This window comes from Danio rerio, chromosome 3 (genome assembly GCF_052040795.2).
Source record: "Danio rerio strain M-AB ecotype USA chromosome 3, GRCz13ab, whole genome shotgun sequence".
Lineage (NCBI taxonomy): Eukaryota > Metazoa > Chordata > Actinopteri > Cypriniformes > Danionidae > Danio > Danio rerio.
Window position 1 is genome coordinate 40,608,380 of NC_141023.1, and position 19,696 is coordinate 40,628,075.

Below are 19,696 nucleotides of genomic sequence, written 5' to 3' on the forward strand. Positions count from 1 at the left end.
AGTGGGAATGTTGTAGTGTTTTAGTCATTTATTAATAATTAATTGTATATGGTTTATATATATATATATATATATATATATATATATATATATATATATATATATATATATATATATATATATATATATATATATATATATATATATATATATAGACACACACACACAATTTTTTTTGAAAAACTATTTATTTGAAATTATTTCCCAAGGAGGAAGTACTGAAATGTATTTTGTATGAAATACTTCTTCAAGTTAAATCTTGTATGGAGAATGAGTCACATGCATTGCTCAGGTCACATGTGATTTTTTTTCCAGAATAAAGGAATAAATATATCTTGACTTCTGTTCGGAGGGTCTCTTTTATCATCTCTGATCTTTAGTTCTTATTTTCTATTGGATTTGGGTCAGGTGATTGGTTGGGCCATTTTAACAGCTTCATTTTATTTTTCTGAAAGCAATCGAGAGTTTAATTATCATTTGGTAATGTAGATGTTGGAGTGAAGCAGTTAATATTCATGTATATTTGTGAGGAGCAGGGTTGCTTTCTAAAATCTGAAAGATTTCAGCTAATGTCTGGGCTTATCAAGCCAACTTAGACCTCCCTTCCTTCATGTGTTTAATGCTTTTTCATTGTCATTTCACACCTTTTTCTGAACAAATTAGTTTTGTTTTCTTTAATGTATGGAATCCTTTGGTTGTCACTGACATCTGGTGAAAGTTTCAAGTTAACAGCACCTTTAGAAATATGTTTTCTAAAAAACGGTGGCATATTTGATACTTATTTTAACTGCTGTATATGAAATTCATACACTAAGATGTTTAAACAAATTCTGGTTTCATTACTGATTTACTGTTTCATATTTACATTTCATATGCAACCCATGACACACAAATGTATTGTTAGGCGTTTATCTATGGACCAGTAAGCTCAGATGTTTAGATTCCCCCAAAGAGAAAATCCACTTTATGCAAAATGACTCAAGATATTATTTTGGATGTTTGTGAATTTGTCATTAAAACAAAATTCTTTCATCATATCTTTTGCTATATCAAGGTTTCAAATCCATAAAGACAAACTATACTATACATTAAGGCATTAGTCAGCTCTAAATTTAAAGTTAAATTTACCATTTATCATTTTTAACAGGGCGGCTCAGTGGATAGGACTTTCGCCACACAGCAAGAAGGTCACTGGTTTAATTACCGACTGGTCCAGTTGCCAGTTCTGTGTGGAGTTTACACGTTCTCCCCGTGTTGGCATGGGTTTCCTCTAGGTACTCCAGTTTCCCTAACAGTCCAAAGACGTGCGGTATAGGTGAATTGGATAAACTAAATTGGACGTGTGTCTGAATGCAACTGTATGCGTGTTTCCCAGTCCTGGGTTGCGGCTGGAGAACATATGCCATATAGTTGGTGGTTTATTCCGCTGTGACTAGCCCTGATAAATAAGGGCCTAAGCCAAAGGATAATTAATAAATAAGTGAATTATTTTAAAATCTACGGTTTTATTAGTATTATTTTGTGAAACGTTTATACATCTCATTTATGTTTCGATATTGATTTAATGTTTTATGATTATAAACCAAGTAGTTTTTATTTCAGAGCAGATGTAAAAGAAAAAAAAGATTGGAAAAAAGTTACATTTATCCCTTAATCTAATTAATAGTAGAGGTATTTTGTTCAGCTACTAAGAGTTAATTAATTACACATCATTTATACAGCAATCAGTGCTTGGTTTATAATGTTGTATATTTGACATATACAGTACAATTGTATTGTTATTTTGACATGCTGTTGCACTTACGTTTCAAATAGTATAAAACAAATCACAAAATAAATGAATCAGGATTCATCAGCATCATAAATTAAAAAGGATGCTGTACAGGTTAAATATAAAAAAGACTGATAGCATACGAAAAATTGTTTAAAATTCTATCTATCTATCTATCTATCTATCTGTCTGTCTGTCTGTCTGTCTGTCTGTCTGTCTGTCTGTCTGTCTGTCTGTCTGTCTGTCAGTCTATTCTAAAATAATCTGCACAATCACATAAACATGTTCTGTATTTTAATTATTCCTTTTCCTTGGTGTTAACTTCAGTGTGATGGGAACCTTTGGCTGAAAAACAGGATTCAGCTCTAGAGGGATCTGAAAAAAAAAAAAAAATTCTTAATTAAAAAACAAAACAGCCTCATTGACACTTTGTGATCACTGACTATGATCAGTGTACCAACCTGCGTTTCTTTACATGTTTCTACACTGAAGTTCTGTAGCAGCTTCACAACAAGAAGCTTCACGATCATTAGAGCAAACCTCATCCCAATGCAGTTTCGAGGCCCGAGTCCAAAAGGCATGAAAGCGTACTGGAGAAACTCAGACTTATTCTCTGGACTGAACCTGCAGAGAGGAATCAGCAAGTTTCGTAATTCTTCAGTTTAATACTTCTTACATCTATAAAAATGTTTTTTTAAGCATTCTTTTTATTAACATTGCAAAATGTATATGTAAGGAAAACTGAGGTGAGAAAAACTGTGGCAAGGAAAGAAACGTTCAGAATTTACATGCATCACCTTTCAGGCCTGAACTCATGAGGGGAATCCCAGAGCTGCGGGTCTTGATTTAAAACATATGTAGGAATTGTAATCATTGTGTCCTTTGGTATGGTGATGCCATTCATCTCTACAGTCTTCTTACAGACCCTTTCCAAGCGTGGGGCAGTGGGTAGGAGACGCATTGACTCATTTATAGACATTTCCAAGTAATCCATTTTCATCAATGCATCGTATGAGATGGGAGTCTGACAAATACAAAAAACAAGATATTTCTAATGAATATAATGATTTTGTTTAATTTTCTTCATGTTCCTAAAACAGTTGAAGCTCTAAATCTGCCTTGATCTAGACTCTTTACCAGGGGTTCTCAAACTGTGGTACATGTATCACTCGTGGATACGCAGGCTTCCTTCTCAGGAATCACTGAATAATGAAATAAAAAAATGAATACACTTAGCCCTTTGATGCACAACAATACCACTGATGTCATCAGCATTTGTTTCCTGGAGCCTACGATCACGATGTAAGCAGTGTCCCCCAGGGGTGAGAGCGAACTTATAAGGAGCGTTGTCTCCTCCTGGGGCATTTGCACATGGCACCTCTTTAACAGACATTTTTCGAGCTGCTGGTTGGGAGACACCTAACGCATTCATTTTTATGTGCAATTTTTAATTAACTCTTTAAAAGTGTATTTTTAATTTAAACAATAAAGGTTTTTATTTATACCTGTAAGCAGAGTACAATGTTAATGTTCAAACTATGTCTAATGTTTAAAGTGGCTGACAATAACAAATATTCTTATTAGAAATGAATTATTTTTGAACTGTGCAGAAGCGGCTGCATAATTATGCCCACTACACTGTATTTGTCTGTTACTGTACTGGGGTGCGTTTCCCAAACAATGACGTGACTCGCAGCTGAACTATCAAGGTACAATGCATCGTTTGGGAAAAGAACGATGTAGTGACAACTGTTTCCCAAAACTCGTAGTTTCTCTGTCACAGATCCATCGCTTGAACCACGTTAGTTATAACGTAAAACGCCCATAATGACGCCCAAAACCGGGTGGAGTAACAACTTCTTCAAAGAAGAACCCAATCATTTCTTTGTGCAATTTATATTGTTTTACACAAACATGCATTTAAAATACAATCCATAAGGTAAAAACATGCACTCGCTTTCCATATTAATTGATATATATAGCACATATAGGGACATATCATATGCTAATAAAATAAATAAATAATGAGGCTATTTATCAAGAAATGAAATGTAATTATCATGTATTAGACATGAAAAAAATCATACTTTAATAATAATATTAATAATCATGATGATGATGATTATTATTAGGTAGGAGATTGTTTATTTATTTATTAAAAGTTTGCTTTTACAATTTGACACTGTAAACCACAGCAGAAGGTTCCAACAGGCAGGCCCATGTCATATATGTCAGGACTCCTGGCTGATCGGCTGGTTCTATCTGTTCTGTTTGTATTAGCCACATGTTCCTTTGTTTGTGCTCCTGATTGTTTCTCTCCACCTCCTCGTTCTCATAATTTTAGTTGATTTGCTTCACCTGTCTTTGCTTATTTTCTCCTCATTAGCTCCCCTATTTATTCTCTGGGTTTCGGCTGTTCAGTGCCAGATTGTTGTTTGCTTCTGACCCTGCAACATCAACTATAGGGAAACTTAATGTTTTTAGTTAACCTTTTTCTGTTTGACTCCAGGACTCTCTCCCTACCTTCCCAGCCTTTCTGTGTAGTCCCTGGCTTGCTCGAAGTTTTTGCTCTTGTGCTGCCTGAGTTTTTGATGTCCTGGACACTGGCGTGGTTCTGACAATTACACCTGCCTCTGTTTCTACTGGCCAGTCTATTTTTTGTTCCTGGTTATTTCCAGTCATTCTCTTCCCCTCCATCAAAGTCTGCAAGTATTTTTTTTGTCATTTTTTTTGGACTATAATATTTTTTCTTCTTTCTTGATCAGGCTGAGAGGACTGCTTGCTGAAGAGCATTTTTTCCCCATTTGTCAAACTGAGGTTTTTGTGCATTTTCCCTTGAGACTGAGACATTGCCTTTAGAAGATTTTTTTTTTTCAATTTTGCATTCTGGCTAATGAACTGATCTGTTAGAATTTTTGCCTTCCACAATAAATCATTGTCTTCACCTGCATTTGGGTTTTTTCTGTTTACTGGCCCTGACAATATACAGCACAGATACTTAATAAATAACCCACAATAAATGATGATAATTATTGTATGCTTTTTGTTTCACAAGCTTTGGAGATGTAACATAAATTCCACTTTTAAATAATAGGTCACCTATAGCTTTCGCTATGAGGCTGTGTTCAAAATGACATCAATGTTTTCAAAGTGTACTGCGAAGGGAGCACAATTGTTAACATGAAGATCACTAAAAATGAACGGTAAAAAATAGTTTGAAAGCAAATTACACCTAAGAGAGATGACCTTAATGCTTTTTTTACTTTTCATAATTCCAACTTTGAATGTTAGAGTGTTCTAAATGAATAGGGCATAGGGGGGATAAGTGAGAATAGAACACAGCCAGGAACTATGTTTCGAACTACAGCTCCAGAGGTGTAGATGCGAGTGCTCAAGTTTGCGACGCAGTTTGCGAATGTTCGTTGGAGCTACGGACTGGGGAAACTGCAAATCAACAAACTATGTTTGTAACAACGGAACTTGTGTTTTTAGTTGGCTAACGGGGGTTTTGGGAAACGCACCCCTGGTCGTTTTGGTAGTACATGGAGAGACTTTTTTTTTCTGAGGTGGTACTATGTGAAAAAGTTTGAGAACCGCTGCTCTATACAAAAAATGAAGAAGGCAGAATGAAGTGTTCTCACATCAAGAGGGAAGTTTTTGTCAATCTCCTCAACCAGCTTTTCCAGGCAGTCCGGATTAATAGCAAGATTATAGAGGAGGAAAGTGAGAGTCGTGCTTGTAGTCTCATAACCACCCATGATAAAAATAAAGGATTGGGAGAGAATCTCATGGTCTGTTAATCCTAGTGAATCAACAAAAAAACAGCATATTTAAAAACAAGTCACATCCCTGATGATGGATATTATGAAATGATACAGTCTGTAATGTCAAAATGTCTCTCAGACCTTTTTCTGGTTGTTCACTTGTAGTGTCCTTCACTTGATCATCAGGTATTTCATTCTGTATCATGAGTCTGAAAAAGTCTACCCGACCCTATAATTAAAAAACACAATATTACTTATATCCCGTGTACATGTAGGTTTCCACTGGGTGCATCTCTGCTAAATCTAAAACTGCATCTAAAGAGTGAGAAAGTGACAAACATACATTTAAATCCTTGTGCTCCTCCTTTATCTTTCTCAGGGCCTTGTAGAAAAAATCCACAGTCGGCTTTGAAAACATGCTTAATCCCATCTTCCCCAAAAGATTTGCAATAGAGGGGAATACAGCTAAAAAAGTTTCAGACTTCCTGTTAAAATTATTAGCTGTAAAACATATAATACAACAACAAAAAGCTCATTTTAAATGCATAATATACATACTCAAAAGAAGAACGAAAGGACCAAACAGATTAAACTTTAAAAAGTTCTTTATGTTGGTAACAAAGGGATCATCAGGGTTATTAATAGAGTCGATGTCAACGCTAAAAGCTGAGCTGGTGACCACATCTAAACTGTATGAAGCCGTAACTCTGAAAAACAAACAGGTTACAGAACTATAATATAATGGTATAACACATTTATTGATGAAGGACATTCAATTGATTAGTTTTACACATTTAAAATAAGTTTTGAGTGAAACTTATGCATTAAATGTGAAAGTAAAGTTCAAGTTATAAAGGAAATGTGTCACATACTCTTTGATTTTAACTGGCTGTTCGTGGTCCCCCTTTTGCATATTTTTAATAAACCGATCTGCATGTGTCATAGCTATGGGAAATATCTGAAACACATTTAAGAAAAGTTTTATTTCATGCAAACAATTACATCCTATAATTTATAAATGTAGTCAAAGAAATGCATATATCAACAATAACATTTCTGCTTGAATCTTTAAAGATTAAAGCAGAGTACTGGTATCCTAAACCCCAGTGTCTGAAACAGCCTATGTCAAAGACACATTTTTCATGTTTGCGTGAACTATCCCTTAAAGTCCACATGGGACCGTTTTTTTTTTTCCGTATTATGAGTTCCTAGAGAAACGGACAATTAAATGAGCCAACAGTGGCCGTGGCTTGTTTTTTCTACTGCGAGCTGAATGGATGTAGTAAAGCATTTCTGCATTTCATTCAGAAGGATGGGGAAATGGGTTTTAGAAAAGTCATTACAACCTAACAGGCTCCTGCTCACCATATGTAATCTGACAATTTAACTGAAAACAAACAGGAAGTGCATTTTCAGATTTAAATTTAAGATTACAAGGGCAAACAATTTATTTAATGACAAGCTAACAAAATTACATGGTTAGTTTTGATTTCATTTGTATCTTAAAGGGTTAGTCCCCCCAAAATGAATATTCTGTTTGTAAGAACTCACCTTCATGTCATTTCAATTCGCTGAGATCTTTGTTCATCTTAACGCAAATTAAGATATTTTGGATGAAATGCAAGAGCGCTAATATTCTCATTAATCATTCGAAAGTCCAAAACGATATTTGTTTTAGTTTGTTAATCTGCCACGTCAAGTCAAAAGTGTGCATGTTTACTGAGAGCAAAATGATGTACTGCTGTTACAGTCAGCAGCGCAACCCGCAAGCTTAGTAAATGTGCAGCCAGATCAGATGTTTTCTTAGGTGCACAAAAATGTTCTTTGTATGATTAGTTTCACATGCAATGTTTTGTTTTCTTTTCTGGATTTTGAACACATCACGACCCTCATTGTCTATGGAGGATGAGAGAGCTCTCCGATTACATCTAATATGTATTTGTGTTCAGAGGATAAAGGAGGGACTCAGGGGATTAGAAAAGGATGGGGGTGAGTACTTAATAACAGCACTTTCATTTTTGGGTGAACTTTTAAAGTCCTTCACTGTACCTCCTTCAGCCGGCCACTAGTGAAATATGGAGAGAGTGTACCACGGATTCGCTTCCACCTCTCATCTTTAACTGCAGTTATTCCATCAGCAAGGGGGCCAGCAAGATCCACATTTATTTCCTGAAAAATGTATGTGTGTTTGCGTGTTTGTATATATATATTGTTGTTATATAGTTCTATAGTCATACAGTAAAAATGTGCTTAATATTATGCCACTTCTAGTACAATTGTGGTGTCCTCACCCTTCGGTTAGTGAAGGTAGAGTAACATTCTTTCACCATAATCGTTTTGATCATTTCAAGGTCAGTGACCATTAGTATCGGCAACCTTCCATCATAGATCCTGTTCAATGAAAGAAATAACAGATAAATAATAACAGGGCAAGGAGTTTTTCCATTAAATATTTATTATAATAAAAGTTAGTCTTTTTAAAATTATGAATATATATTTTTAGTATTTTGACATAAACTTTTTAACTAATCAATCATACAGTGAATTGTATAACTGAGACTTACCCCCATACTTTTCCATACTTCTTGGCACACTCCATATCGAAATTAAAAAAGCCCTAAAATATATTTGAATATAGACATTTAATTACTGAGAGATAAAAACAAATATTAATGTTCTATAATAATTTAAATACAAATTATTCTAGATATTTTTTTACAGTAGTTAAATAATGAAATACTTTAGTGTACGAAAGAAATGTGCCAAAAAAAGGCCAGGGTCTTGGTCCTGGAATTCCCAGTTTTTTGAAAAATCCATCCCAGACAGCACACATACGTTGGGCCGACGTCGTGCCGATTTTCAAAATTCCATCGGTGCGATGTCGCTCAGGGAGCGTTTGCTAATTGGCAAAATGTCGCCGCGACGTCGGCAAATGATCGGAAACGCTGTCCGGCCGATGTTAGGACGACGCAACCGGAAATGCCGTCCGCTCCGCGGAGGCGCTGTTCTCAGGCGTTTTGCTCATACTTATGGATCACTAGCTGCAGCAGCTGCTTATTTATAATAAACATGACACACCACTCTCAATAACAGTTGAAGATTTATTAATATTTTTCACAAACATACAAATAGATTAACATACTTTTATCACACATAACCATGTTTTACCACGTTTAAAACAAAACCAGCAAGTTGTACTATAACCATGGCTGAAATACTGTGCAATAAAGATTTTAAATACAAAGTCCATTGCAGCATTTACATTAAGACCATAGGAATATTTACAAGTACTTCAAAACATGTACACTAAGGGTGACTATAGTTTACTATAGTAAAAACACAAATAACTTGTGTAAGCACATGTTATAATGCTTATAATTTCTTAAATAGTGTTAAAGAAAATGCATGTTTCCAAGACTATAATTTTAAAATACAAGATACTACCAGTCATGTGTTCAGTATCCAAAAGACTTTCTTCAGGGAGTTACAATAATAAAAGAGGACACAAACACAAAATAAATACCAAGCAAACAATATTTACAGTAGTAAATAAAATCATATAAATTAAAATAATTTGATAAAATCTTATTAAAGTCTGTAGACAATTTTTTTTTACAATTTTTTTATAAATGGCATTCAACAATTTGCTATCTCCTCTGAACTAAAAACACATCAATAATATAAAATAACAATACTTTCTCAGAGATAACCAGTTTTTTTAAGCAAACTCTAATGCACGACACAAAACAGATTTTGTCATATATATATATATATATATATATATATATATATATATATATATATATATATATATATATATATATATATATATATATATATATATTTATATATATATATATATAAAATCCCTTAATTTCTGTTTAACGAAATTAGTTTTAATAACTCATTTCTAATAACTGAGTAAATAATATTTGACTAGATATTCTTCAAGACACTTCTATACAGCCTAAAGTGACATTTAAAGGCTTAACTAGGTTAATTTGCTTAACTAGGCAGGTTAGGGTAATTAGCCAAGTTATTGTATATCGATGGTTTGTTCTGTAGACAGTCGCAAAAAATTGATTAAAGGGGCTAATAACATTGACCTTAAAATGTTTTTTAAAAAATTCAAAACTGTTTTTATTCTAGCCGAAATAAAAGAAATAAGACTTTCTCCAGAAAGTTGTATGTTGTCTTCATCTTTAGTCTTCACAAGTGAGGCTGGCCCAAACCGGGACTGCAGTAGCCAAATCTAATCCTTGTAGTGGGAACCCTTAATTAAAGCAAGAAACCAAAAGGAGAAAGATTAGCATTTGAGCAGTTCATATTACCACAAATATATATTATTTGTTTCATGACATATAACTGGAGTATGTGTTATGCAAGTGCCTAGCTAAAATGTGTAATTTAATTTAAACTTAAAGAGTGTGTCTAAGCACTAATGTTCAGAAAAGCCATTTGAAAGTTAAATTCTTTGTGAAATCATAATGAATGTTTTTTTTTTTGGTTTTTAGTATCATTGTGTTAGTATAAATGTGTATCTAAATATATGTCAAATCTTCAGATACCACATTACATGCAAATTAAACTAAGTTTCGTCAACTAAAATGTCACACTGTACACCACATTTAATATATCATAGCTAGGGCCAGGAGGAATCTGCAGATGTTTTTTGCTATTTCTGCTGAAAATTTTGGTGGAAGTCTGCGGATTTCTGCGGAATTATTTTGGGAGTATCATAACTAAAACCTTAATATATGAAATAAAAAATAATATATTTTTAAGTTTTATTTAATGTTTAAAATGCAAATCCAATTAGATTCACTTTATTTGGAAAATAAAGCAAGTTTTTCATGTAACATATCTAGTAAGAGAGAAAATATTACTGTACAAACTGCATTGTACATAAATCAGATGAACATTTTCACATTAATCAATAATATTACTGAAATTAATTAAAAACTGAATAAATATAGATTTACACACATTTACTCAAGTAAATAAACAGAACTAATGATAGGCTAAACATCTGCGGAGTTCAGCGAAAAATCTGGGTGGGCCTAATCATAGCTTTATTTCTGTTACAAAAAAGGTTTTTCAGCAAACAACTTCTATTATATGTAGGCTATAGAGGAGGATATAAAAAGAAATGATATATTCAACTCTCTAATTAAATGCACCTTATGCAGCTAATCAGGTCTTTTAGGCTTATTTGAAAACTTAAATGACGTGTTGGACCACAGTTGAACAACGCTCAGTGAGAATACTTTTTTGCACAAATTCTTTTTGTTCTAAAGAAACATGTCTGATTGCTAGCAATCATCAAAGAGCAAACTTTTTTTTTTTCAAATAAATACTATGCTCTTAAAAATAAACTTGTCATACATCAAGAACACTAAAAATATGTTTATTTAAAATGTTTTATATTAAAAAAAAACAGCTTGAGGAGAGAATCAGTACATTGGAATACTATTTTTTCAGAAGGATCATGTGACACTATTAATTATATACATTGTATTAAATTCACAGTATTACTGCTTGACTGTATTAATTAAATAAAGCTGACACTATCAGAAGAGAATTTACCATACCAACCTAAAAGCTATGAAACAGTAGTGTATGTTTAAGATGTTACTTACTAGTCCTATTGTACTTTGGAGAGGTTGTCTGACAGGAGGATCCCTTCAACTCAGCAGAATTCTCAGCAGACCATCAGCGTACACCAATCTAAGAATAAAATAAGCAATTTGTTAAAAACTAAAAATATATATTTTATATTTCCAGGTTTATAGGAAAGAAGAAAGCTAAAGCAGATTTAAAATGTAGAAAAAAATAAAACCTATTGACAATTTAATGGCACAACATACCCTAAACTAAGCACGCTCAAATGGTTAATTTTAACTGTTAAGGATTCATTCATTCATTGTCTTTTGGGCTTAGTCCCTTTATTATCTTGGGTCACCACAGCGGAATGAAAGGCCAACTTAGCCAGCCTATGTTTTACGCAGCGGATGCCCTTCCAGCTGCAACCAATACACACTCATTCACACACACTTATACACTATGGTCAATTTTAGCATACCCAATTCACCTATGTCTTTGGACTTGGGAAAACCGGAGCACCCGGAGGAAACCCACGCCAACACGGGGAGAGCATGCAAACTTCACACAGAAACGGCAACTGACCCAGCCGAAGCTCGAAGCAGCAACCTTCTTGCTGTGAGGCAAACGTGCTACCCTCTGCGCCACCGTGCTGCCCTGTTAAGGAATCAGATTAATATAAATGAATTGACATGTTTATTTAGTGTCTGACACATTAAATATTGCATTTTTAAATATTGTTTCATTTTAAGATTTATTTCAGAATTAACTATAGAACCGGATATATCGTCACATTTTCATGCACAGCAGCATTTCCAAGAACATAGAAAAACAGAATATAGGCCAACTGAAAAAAAAATAAATTAAAAAATTCTGAGGGTATAATCTTGGATAAAAATATCACAGTTCCACAGTATTGTGATTACTGCTCTGAAATGTGTTTTTTTTTTTCTGTGTAAAAAACAGCTACTTTTTCCCCATTGAACACAATATGTTTTATTTTAAGAAACATTTAAAATATTTTGTAACAGTAAACATGCCAGGCTAAATAATAATTTAATAAAATAGTACTATCTTCATTAGACTCAAAAACACTGATTTCTTGTGAAGGCATAATAAGCTATTTGTTTTTCAGATGTTTGCTGAATCGTGAGCTGACCAGTAGCTTTTGATGTGGTCTTTTGCTGCTGTAAATAATGTTGGACTATTTTTTTTAAGTCTTTGATAACGCGCTAAAAACCATATACAATGCATCAGGAAAGTATTGATAGCGCTTTACTTTTTCCACATTTTTAATGTTTCAGTCTTATTTCAAAATGGATTAAATTCATTAATTTCCTCAAAATTCTACACACAATCCCCATAATGTGTGTTGACCCGATTTTAGTTAATCATTTACAAGTCAATATTGCCTATATGGATAGTGATTTAAAAAAAAATGAACATGTAAAATTGCAGTGTTAATTGCAATGCCATCAAACATTTTAGACGCACCAGTGCAAAAAGCTAGTCTAGAGCACTTGGAATGCTGGTGTAGTTCTAGTTAAATTCAGTTCAGTTAAAGCTGTATATGCAACAGGTCTCAAGTAGAGGATATAGTATTTAACTAATCTTAACAACTAAACATTTACGAATCTGTATTAGCCAGCTCATGTACTACAATGTAACAGATACTGTATATTGCCACCTTGATACTTAAGCTTTCTTTAAAATATTTTGTGTTCAACCGATTAATTAATTCTTTCATTTAATTTTTTCAGTGTAATAGTATAGCTTACACTGGTGTATTTGTATGGACCCCCCAAAATAGCGGAGGCCACTTTCTGGCCACCCAAGTATAAACTTCTAGCCTAGCCACTGTGAACTACCTGTCTGTGCTGCTCCAGAACTCTTTGTCGGCTGCTTGTATGTCTGGATACGGCTGCACAAGTCTTTTAACACTGACAAATACAGCCTCTGCACATCCTCACAACCAGGAGAACAGAATGATCAGGAGGACCTGAAAAATATAACCAACTGAAATCAGTTGAAATGTATTTTGTCTTGTGATGATGACACAAAAATAAATTATTTTTCACAAATGATGTGCTGTTACCTATGAAACAGTCTATAATGAAGTATCTTTTGATCCTGTTTCCTTGATGTCATTCAGTCAGAGATGGTTTGGACATTTGATTGTATCTAAACTGTAATGAATTTAAGTTACAAAAACATTGATAGCAGGACCATTGATCTTGTAACTTATACAAATTGTTAAGTATTGAACAAGTCTGCAACCAAACTAGTCAAGTTAATAATACTAATCTCAACTCAACTATGATTAGTTGTCTTGTTTCTGCTGCCCAGACTGTCACACCTGCTTATAAAAAAAGGAAAAAGTATGGTATTTGTACAACAATGAAACTGCAAACAACTTAACTATAAGGGGGTAAGCAGTGAGCATCTTTTATTATAAGCAATTTACTGAATACTTTGTCACTGGTATTACCTAAAAACCAAACGTCCCAAGTTTGGCTTATAGCTGTCCACACATCTGCCCAGTAGCTTGTGGTAATACTGAAGACACTGATCAGCTGGTCCAACTGAGTTTGGAGTTGAACTGCAATCAGGCATCCAATACTGCAAAGAAAGAGAAACTCACTTTGGGTTAACAAATAATGTAATCCCACACATTTCAAGTAATTGTGCAGTTAATTCTCTTAAAATGAATGAATGAATTCTCTTATTGAATTTTCTGAGAGCTTATGAATATATTTTGTCTTCCCAAAATAGCATGTACTGAAACACAAAATTATATAAATATAATTTAATAAGAGCGTGATGTGGTGGCACAATAGGTAGTGCTGTCGCCTTACAGCAAGGATGCTGACTCGAGCCGCAGCTGGATCAGCAGGCATTTCTGTGTGTAGTTTGCAAATTCTCTCTGCGTTTGCGTGGGTTTTCTCTGGGTGCTCCGGTTTTGCCTACAAGTCCAAAGACATGGGGTACAGGTGAATTGGGTAGGCTAAATTGTCTGTAGTGTATTAGTGAGAACAAGTGTATATGGTTGTTTCCCAGTGATGGCTTGCAGCTGGAAGGGCATCCACTGCGTAAAACATATGCTGGATAAGTTGACAGTTCATTCCGCTGTGGTTACCCCAGATTAATAAAGGGACTAAGCAGAAAAGAAAATGAATGAATGAATGAATGAATGAATTTAATAAGAGTTAAACTGATCTGTTAACATGTCTGTCAGGAGCTGATCTACCTGTTGTCAAACTGATGAAAATGTTTTCTCAATTTACTTTAACATTTTTGTGTTTGTTTATGTTTTTATAACTTGCAGCCATTGTTAAATTTAAAAGTATGTTAAACATGCATGGACATCTAAATGCATATAGGGCACATATCTCAAAACATTATGAAATATTTCCAGATAAATCAATTTTGAATTAAAAGGTATATTAATCTCCAGACTTGCATCTCCCTGGTCTTTTTAAAAGAACGGCCATTCGTTTGCTCATCACTGTTTGACAAGTGTCTGGCAGTCAGTCAAAAATATACCTACATATAAAGATGTTCATCAGCTACACGGCACTTAGGTTAAACTTTGACCTCCTTTTCAGTTGATGTGGAAAACAAAAGCAAAAGAAAGAAAAAAACAAAACGACTGAATACAGGTTGCATATCATGCCTGTACAAATCAAAAATTTATTCATTTAGGGCTTAAATTGACTTGTTTGAGGATGAGTTAAGGTGTAAGGGATGGGTGAACAGTGTAAATATACATGTAATTCATAGCTATGATGTAAAGCTAAATTTTCAGCATCATTACTCAAGTCTTCAGTGTCACTTGATCTTTCAGAAATCTTTTTTTAAGATGTTGATTTAGTGCTTGAGGTTGAACTAATATAATGGTGATTATCAAATGGTGCTGATTTGCTGCTCAAGAAACATTTCGGATTGCTATCAATGCTAAAAACAGAAGTGATGACAAATAATTTAGTGTAAACTTTTTTCTAAGATTTAATAAATCAATTAATCATAAAAAATTAAATAAAATGAAAATCACAAATATTACTTCATTAGCAGCAAATCTATATATTTACTAAGTTCTGAAGAATCATGTGATGTGAAATTTAATACCACTCACATGTTTCAATGTCAAAACTTTCTTAAAACAACTGCAATAAAGACAAGTAACAGATGCATAATATATAGACATGTAACATGTGCATAATGATGTGCAATGGAAATTCATATGAATTAATCCTCTGCTTAAAGTTACCTGTCTTTCCTGCATCTCTGTGATCAGCTCCCTTCAGAAATTTAGGAATCTTGAGTTATATTTTCTGTAGCAGGAGGTTATTCTCTCACTCCTGAAACCACAGAACACTTTTTTACTTAACATTTAGTTTAAGATACCATGAAATATCAAAACACGATTGAACTTTCGATTCACGGCCCTTTACAGTAACGTTACAATGCGTATTTTAGACTACATATGGAGTGCATTCAATAAAACATTGACATAACCTCTCATCTACACATAAAGAATAAATAAAAGCCAAAACTTTAACAAACAAGTTTAACAAGAGCTAACATTAAGTAAGTTAACGTAATATTACCCCGACGCTAACGTTACCAGTGCTAATATGCTAACGGACTTTTACGAAGACTTACCACTATTATATAACATAATATTCAACTGAATATTCATCAATTGCCAATAATAAATGTGTGTGGAACAGTTTTATGTAGTATTTGCTTTGTTTTAGGGACTAAACTTACCTGAAAACAGTCAAAACGGCAGCTTGAGAGAAGTCGTGTTGTGTCTTTTAGGTGGTGTCGTGTCGTGTTGTAGCTTCGTTTCCCATAGCAACATCCTCTCCGCTCCAGTGTTGGAAGCAAGACGCGCGCGCGCACATTAAAGTCTTGCAGTAATGCATTTATAAACATGATCACTCCATAGACAATTTAAATAATAACCTTGTATTTTAAATCTTGAATTTAAAATGTATTTAGCAGTTTTATATACGCTATTATCTTTAAGACTAGCTTTATAGCCTACTAAACTGTTACAAAACACTTTATTTGTGCATTCACTGTCAAAAATAAATAACCAATAAATATAAATGCAAGTATATATAAAACAAAGATGTCACTCTGTAAAAAGGTGTTTATTTTAATTAAACAGCCGAAATGCAGAACATACTTGATTTTTACACTGGGAAAAATGTATTAGAAAAAGCCACAATAAAAAAAAAGCAAACAGCAGTTAACGCCAGAAAAAAAACAACGTTTTCATTAATAAAGCATAAAAATAAAACTTTTTATATTTTAATGAATTGAAATCATGTATTGTAGGCATTTTGGTCAGTTTTACTGCATTAATGTACACTGTAAACCCTAATGCTGTAACTAATTAATTGAGTTGAGTTCTATTAACTTAAATCATTAAAATTCGTTTATCTTAATTAACCTTGATGAGTATTTAGAACTTTTTCTTATTTTTGAGTTTGAAAAAATTTAATCTTTCAAGTAAGGTGAACAATTCTGCTGGGTTTAATCTATACAAAATGTCTCTTTAAAGTTTCATTAACTCAAATTCTTTTTTTTTTTTTTTTTTTTTTTATTAACAAGTACATAACTATACAATACTATACAGAACAAAATACATGCCAGAGTGTATATTGATATATATAAAATAAAAAAATAAATAAAAAACATTCAGTAAATAAAAATCTTATATTCCTTAAAAATATTACAAGTCTTCTTTGCTTTGTTATTAACAATGTTTTCCAAACTTGTGCAGTAGTCCTTAGTCTCTTGAAGAAAGTGAACAAAATTTGGCTTTGATCCAGTCCATTTTTTTTTATGTATATGAAACTTTCCCAAAATAATAAAAAGTTGTACCAGAAAGGTAATTTTTTTACATGTATTAAAATAATAAATGCAAATATCAAATTTTTTTAACTTAAACACAATATTTGTTTTCCTTCTTAGAAAATTTTCCACATCCACCCAGAAAATCCTTGTATATATACAATCACAAAACATGTGGACAATAGATTCCTTTTCCATACAACAAAAATCACAGAAATAATCGATATCCAAATTAAATCTCTCCAAAACCTCTTTAACTGGATATATACTATGTAAAATTTTAAATGTAACTTCTTTTACTTTGTTATTTATACAATATATTTCACAAGAACGCCAAGCTTTTTTCCAATTTATATTTATGAATACATTGGTCCATTTTAAATTATTATATACAACTGTATCACCTGTTATAAGATTTCTAATATATTTATTAGTATAACTTTGTTTAATAATATCAATATCTCCTAAAAAAAGGTTTTCTTTAACATATTTTCCTTCAAAAGATCTATTTCCATACGCTCTTATAAAATGAAGAAGCTGTTGAGATATGGCATCAAATACAATAGCATACTCTTTTGGAGTAACTGGAAAACCAAATTTATCTAAAAATTCACTGTAAGATAACAAATTACCGTTTAAATTAAGAAGTTGTCTAACTAATACAATATCATTTTCATACCATTTTTGGAAGAAGAGAGATTTATTTTTATATTGGATACATCTATTATTCCATATAATATATTTGTTTGGAGAAAAATTGTGTTTAAATACCAGCATCCACGCTAATAAAGCTTGTTTGTGAAATTTAGCTAATTTCACTGGAAGTTTGTCAATTTTAAAATCACAACTCAACAGAAATTCTATACCCCCAATCATGTCAAATATATGTTTTGGAAAAGTATACCACATACTGTCCTTTTCTTTCATGAATTTAATTAACCAATTAATTTTGAATGTATTGTTTAAAGTTTCAAAACTTAATACAGATAACCCACCATTGCATTTTTGTTTACACATAATTTCCTTTCTTAAATAGTGATGTCTATTTCTCCATAAAAAATTAAATAGTACTTTGTCTAATTCTTTATATACATTTGATGGCATCTCTAGAGCTAAAGACACATAGACAGATCTTGATATACCTTCTGCTTTGGACAGTAAAGCCATACCATTCAGGGATAAATCTCTTTGAAGCCATATATTAAATCTAGTCTTAGTTTTATTTATTATGGGTTGAAAATTAAGCTTATTGCGTTCATTTTCTTCTTTATGAATGACAACCCCTAAATATTTAACTGTATCTTTAATAGGGATACTATGTAATTCTGTCAAATTGCATGATTTAATTGGAAATAACACAGATTTATTAATATTCATTTTAAGACCTGAAACTAAGGAAAATTCTTTTACACAGTTAACTGCTTTTAATATTTCTAAACTATTTTTAAGAAAAATAGTAGTATCATCTGCTAGTTGGGATAATTTAAATTCCTTTCCAAATACATGTATACCTTCAAAATCTGCTTTTTTAATATATAGGGCCATAATTTGTGTGACTAATAAAAACAAAAATGGAGATAAAGGGCTACCCTGTTGTATACCTCGATTAATCTCAAATCTACCACTTGTACCTGCAGATAATTTAACTGAGCTATTGCATCCATTGTAAATAGTTCTAACAGCTTTTTCAAAGTATTCACCAAAACCAAAATGTTTAATGCATCTAAACAGAAACTCATGACTTACAGTATCAAATGCTTTATAAAAGTCTATAAATAAAATAAAAGAGTCATTTGGTATATAATAATTATAATCAATCATATCTAAAATTAACCTAATATTATTACTTATATGTCTTCCGGTCATAAAACCAGATTGCTCTTCTTCAATAATCTCCTCCAGACCCTTTTTTAATCTTCTTGCAAAAACAAGAGCAAAAAGTTTTGCATCGTTATTCAGAAGAGTAATCGGTCTCCAGTTATCAATATAAAGTTTATCCTTATTGGGTTTAGGGATTATTGTTATAAGACCTTGTTTAAGAGTTGCTGGTAGTTCCCCACAAGTAATGGATTCTTTAAACATTGCAACTAAAAAAGGAGATAACTGTGTTATAAACATTTTGTAAAATTCACTAGTCAATCCATCGTTTCCTGGAGATTTATTATCCTTCAATCCCGAAATACATTTATTTATCTCTTGTAAATTAATTTCTTGGTCACAAAGTAATTTAAAGTCTTCTTGTATAATTTTGGTTGTATCAGATATTTTACTTAATAACAGTTCAGCTTCTTTTTCATTGTAAGGTTCTGAAGTATATAGATTCTTATAAAATTGTGTGACATACTCAGCAATTTCTTTATTATTTTCACATATACTGTTATTAATCATGAGTTTACTTACAGAAGACATTTCGTTATTACGTTTTTCTAAATTAAAAAAATATTTAGTATTTTTTTCTCCTTGTTCAATCCACTTTTGTCTACTTCTTACAAAGGCACCTTTGGCTTTGTCTAAATAAATTGTATCTAACTGTAGCTGTAAAGAAGTTAGTTGTTTGATTTCTTCATTTGTTAGATTTTTTTTACTTGTTAATTTCAAAATTTCTTCTATTAAATTGTTTTCTTTTGCTTTTTTAACTTTAGCAATATTTTTCCCTATATTTATGGCTATATTTCTTATTTCAAATTTCATTAAT

General features: G+C 32.4%; 2 protein-coding genes across 15 annotated transcripts in view; both read right to left on the reverse strand.

The window, feature by feature from the left end:
• Positions 1–1,485: 1,485 nt before the first annotated feature.
• Positions 1,486–19,696, reverse strand: part of cyp3c2 (cytochrome P450, family 3, subfamily c, polypeptide 2) — a 29,522-nt gene continuing 11,311 nt past the window's right edge. Inside the window, exons 1-12 of one of the 3 annotated variants that reach the window (NM_001442508.1) lie at positions 8,276–8,516; positions 8,100–8,152; positions 7,827–7,926; positions 7,585–7,704; positions 6,408–6,493; positions 6,094–6,242; positions 5,879–6,000; positions 5,677–5,764; positions 5,413–5,573; positions 2,569–2,795; positions 2,233–2,395; positions 2,051–2,146 (exon numbers count right to left, since the gene is read on the reverse strand). In NM_001442508.1, coding sequence (NP_001429437.1) covers positions 2,066–2,146; positions 2,233–2,395; positions 2,569–2,795; positions 5,413–5,573; positions 5,677–5,764; positions 5,879–6,000; positions 6,094–6,242; positions 6,408–6,493; positions 7,585–7,704; positions 7,827–7,926; positions 8,100–8,152; positions 8,276–8,368 — 1,443 coding nt within the window. In that variant the 5' untranslated portion in view covers positions 8,369–8,516 and the 3' untranslated portion in view covers positions 2,051–2,065. Of the gene's footprint in view, positions 2,147–2,232; positions 2,396–2,568; positions 2,796–5,412; positions 5,574–5,676; positions 5,765–5,878; positions 6,037–6,093; positions 6,243–6,407; positions 6,494–7,584; positions 7,705–7,826; positions 7,927–8,099; positions 8,153–8,275; positions 8,517–19,696 lie in introns of those variants that run through there. The other 2 variants (XM_087242798.1, XM_087242799.1) reach the window with 2 other exon arrangements.
• On the reverse strand, positions 9,737–15,990 carry LOC147845984 (uncharacterized). 12 transcript variants are annotated; one of them, XM_087245045.1, is made up of 10 exons: positions 15,907–15,990; positions 15,404–15,494; positions 13,992–14,099; positions 13,625–13,755; positions 13,452–13,492; positions 13,232–13,322; positions 13,005–13,135; positions 11,722–11,793; positions 11,175–11,262; positions 9,737–9,808 (listed from the first exon to the last, which is right to left on the reverse strand). In XM_087245045.1, the coding sequence occupies exons 2-6, from the start codon at positions 15,416–15,418 to the stop codon at positions 13,318–13,320; spliced, it is 300 nt and encodes a 99-aa protein (XP_087101171.1). In that variant the 5' UTR covers positions 15,419–15,494; positions 15,907–15,990; the 3' UTR covers positions 9,737–9,808; positions 11,175–11,262; positions 11,722–11,793; positions 13,005–13,135; positions 13,232–13,317. The 12 variants fall into 12 exon arrangements, with proteins under 12 accessions (XP_087101171.1, XP_087101170.1, XP_087101169.1 ...); XM_087245044.1 differs by having other exon boundaries at positions 13,005–13,152; XM_087245043.1 differs by having other exon boundaries at positions 11,627–11,793; positions 13,005–13,152.

Bases quoted from the DNA above. Each gene is read 5' to 3' on its own strand.
- LOC147845984 (XM_087245038.1), bottom strand. The intron at 13,496-13,624 runs GTAATACCAGTG...TTTTTTTATAAG, and splicing joins TTGGGACGTTTGGTTTTTAG to CAGGTGTGACAGTCTGGGCA. The intron at 13,136-13,451 runs GTTGAGTTGAGA...TATATTTTTCAG, and splicing joins AAACAAGACAACTAATCATA to GTCCTCCTGATCATTCTGTT.